We start from the raw sequence: 2,037 nt of genomic DNA on the forward strand, positions 1-2,037 counted from the left end.
CAGCAATGTTTAATAAACAAGGAATAAGATGAACAAATGAACAAATAAATGGAAAACAAAAGGAGGAAAAAATAAACAATAGATGTGAACAAATCTTTGTAAAACAATGTAAAGTAATACAACAATAAAGGAACAAAATGCCCGAAATTACAATACAAGGATATTTGAGGAGAATTGTGTAATATTTAATCCTCCCATTTATGCCTAGATTTCCCTCTATGATTTTTAACAATATAATATCAATAAATTATGTGACAAATTCAACATATAAATTGCAAAATACACAAATAAGAACAAAGAAACGATCAAGAAATATTAGAAACTTACTGTTCGTTTGCATCCTCTGCTTAGACTTGTCTGCATCTTCTGAAACATTTGTTAGAAATTTGTCGCGTAAAATCATAGGAGACGATGAATATCCGATCAGTGTATATAAAGCATGCATGTAAGAAACATGCTTTAGTGAAGCAGAATATATGTATACAGCAGAAGATTTAATGTAGGGGAGCTCGGTTCGATCACGGATCATGGCCCAACCGGAGCTCTAAATCGATTTGATCGTTTTTCTCCTCATTTTCCTTTCTTCCCTCTTCAGCAGCAGGAGAGAATCCAATCCTCAAACTCAGGTTTTCATCTTTTATACCATCTTCCATATTTTCTAGCCTCCAAAACGGCAGGCGACTCCGATAAGTTTCAGATAGGAAACTAGGGTTTGATGATGGAAAGTAATCTTGATAGTTATCCACAGGCCTACAATACTCTCGTTGCTGTGGCTGATCAACATGTAGTACTTGGCAAAAACTATATCTTGAACTCGCATGATCTTCGCTCGTTTTCGTGTTCTTGGACGAGGGCTCCTCTTGATTCTTCTGCTTAGCCTTGGCCTTGTCTTTCCTATGTATGTTCATGTGCCCACCTAAAGCCTGCGCGTTCGTGAAGCCGCGTTTGCAGAAAGTGCAGCCGTAGGATCTTCCGACTCCGGTATTTTCATCATCGTTGCTTTTCTCCGGCTGCGGGTCGTTTTCAGCACTCGCGGCATCAGAATTTATCTGTTTTCCGAGATCCATTTTGCTGGTTCTATTTTTTATTTTTTTTTACAAGAACACAAGAGAAGATTTCTTGGGTTGAAAACTGCTAGAGCTAAGAATTATTGATAAGTTAGAAGGAAGAAAATTTGATAGCTAGGGTTCGGATTTTAGACGGGGAAAGGAACAGAAAACTCAAGACTAGCTATTGTCTTGTCCCATGTTATTTATATTTTGATGGGGACATATTTTTTTATGAGATTTTATTTAATTTATTGGTTTGTTATTCTTGCCGGCTTAGAAACTTCTCCTTTTGTTAATTTTTAATGTGTCCATGTCTCCTAAATTGCCTATTTCTCTTGGTCAAAACAACATACAATGTAAATCGTTAAAATATAGTATCGATTCAAGAAATTTTTCGTTTTCACCGAAGTGTCATACGTGTCAGATATTATATCAACAAGTGTTTTACACGTCCAATACCATATCAACAAAAATAATTAAATCTATTCCTATTTTGTCAAGCTATCCTTAGGATGCATGATAATATTCATCAATCAAAGTTGGGAAGTTTGTTCCCTTTTCATGTGCAATACGAGCAAGCTTGAAAATAAATCCCTTATGATTTGTTTCTCCCTTTCTCCTAGGGCAAAAATTTGTGTGAGACGGTCTCACGGATGTATTTTGTGAGCGGATCTCTTATTTAGTCATTCATAAAAAAATATTATTTTTTCTGCTAAGAGTATATATTACTTTTTATTGTGAATATCAGTAGGGTTGACCAGTCTTATATATAAAGATTTGTGAGATCGTCTCACAAGAGACCTACTCTTCTCCTAGAGATTACCTCTTTTAGACACATATCAAATCAATTATCTCATCTTTCCGGTTATTATTAAGAAAGTATTGACCCAATTAGTTAAGAAATTTTTTGTCGAGAAAGACTTTTTAAGTGTATTTTTAAAGCAGAAACAAGTTATGTTTGGGTATGATAATTGAAAAATAATATTTT

General features: G+C 34.6%; 1 protein-coding gene across 1 annotated transcript; it reads right to left on the bottom strand.

The window, feature by feature from the left end:
- Positions 1 to 518: 518 nt before the first annotated feature.
- LOC140827460 (transcriptional regulator TAC1-like) lies at positions 519 to 1,067 on the bottom strand. Its single transcript, XM_073190135.1, has one exon. It carries the CDS (start codon positions 1,065 to 1,067, stop codon positions 519 to 521), a length of 549 nt encoding a protein of 182 aa, XP_073046236.1.
- Positions 1,068 to 2,037: the final 970 nt, after the last annotated feature.

The sequence above is a fragment of the Primulina eburnea genome, chromosome 3 (genome assembly GCF_022965805.1).
Source record: "Primulina eburnea isolate SZY01 chromosome 3, ASM2296580v1, whole genome shotgun sequence".
NCBI lineage: Eukaryota > Viridiplantae > Streptophyta > Magnoliopsida > Lamiales > Gesneriaceae > Primulina > Primulina eburnea.

Coding starts and splice junctions, on each gene's coding strand:
- LOC140827460 (XM_073190135.1), bottom strand. CDS start 1,067: ATGGATCTCGGAAAACAGATAAATTCTGATGCCGCGAGTGCTGAAAAC.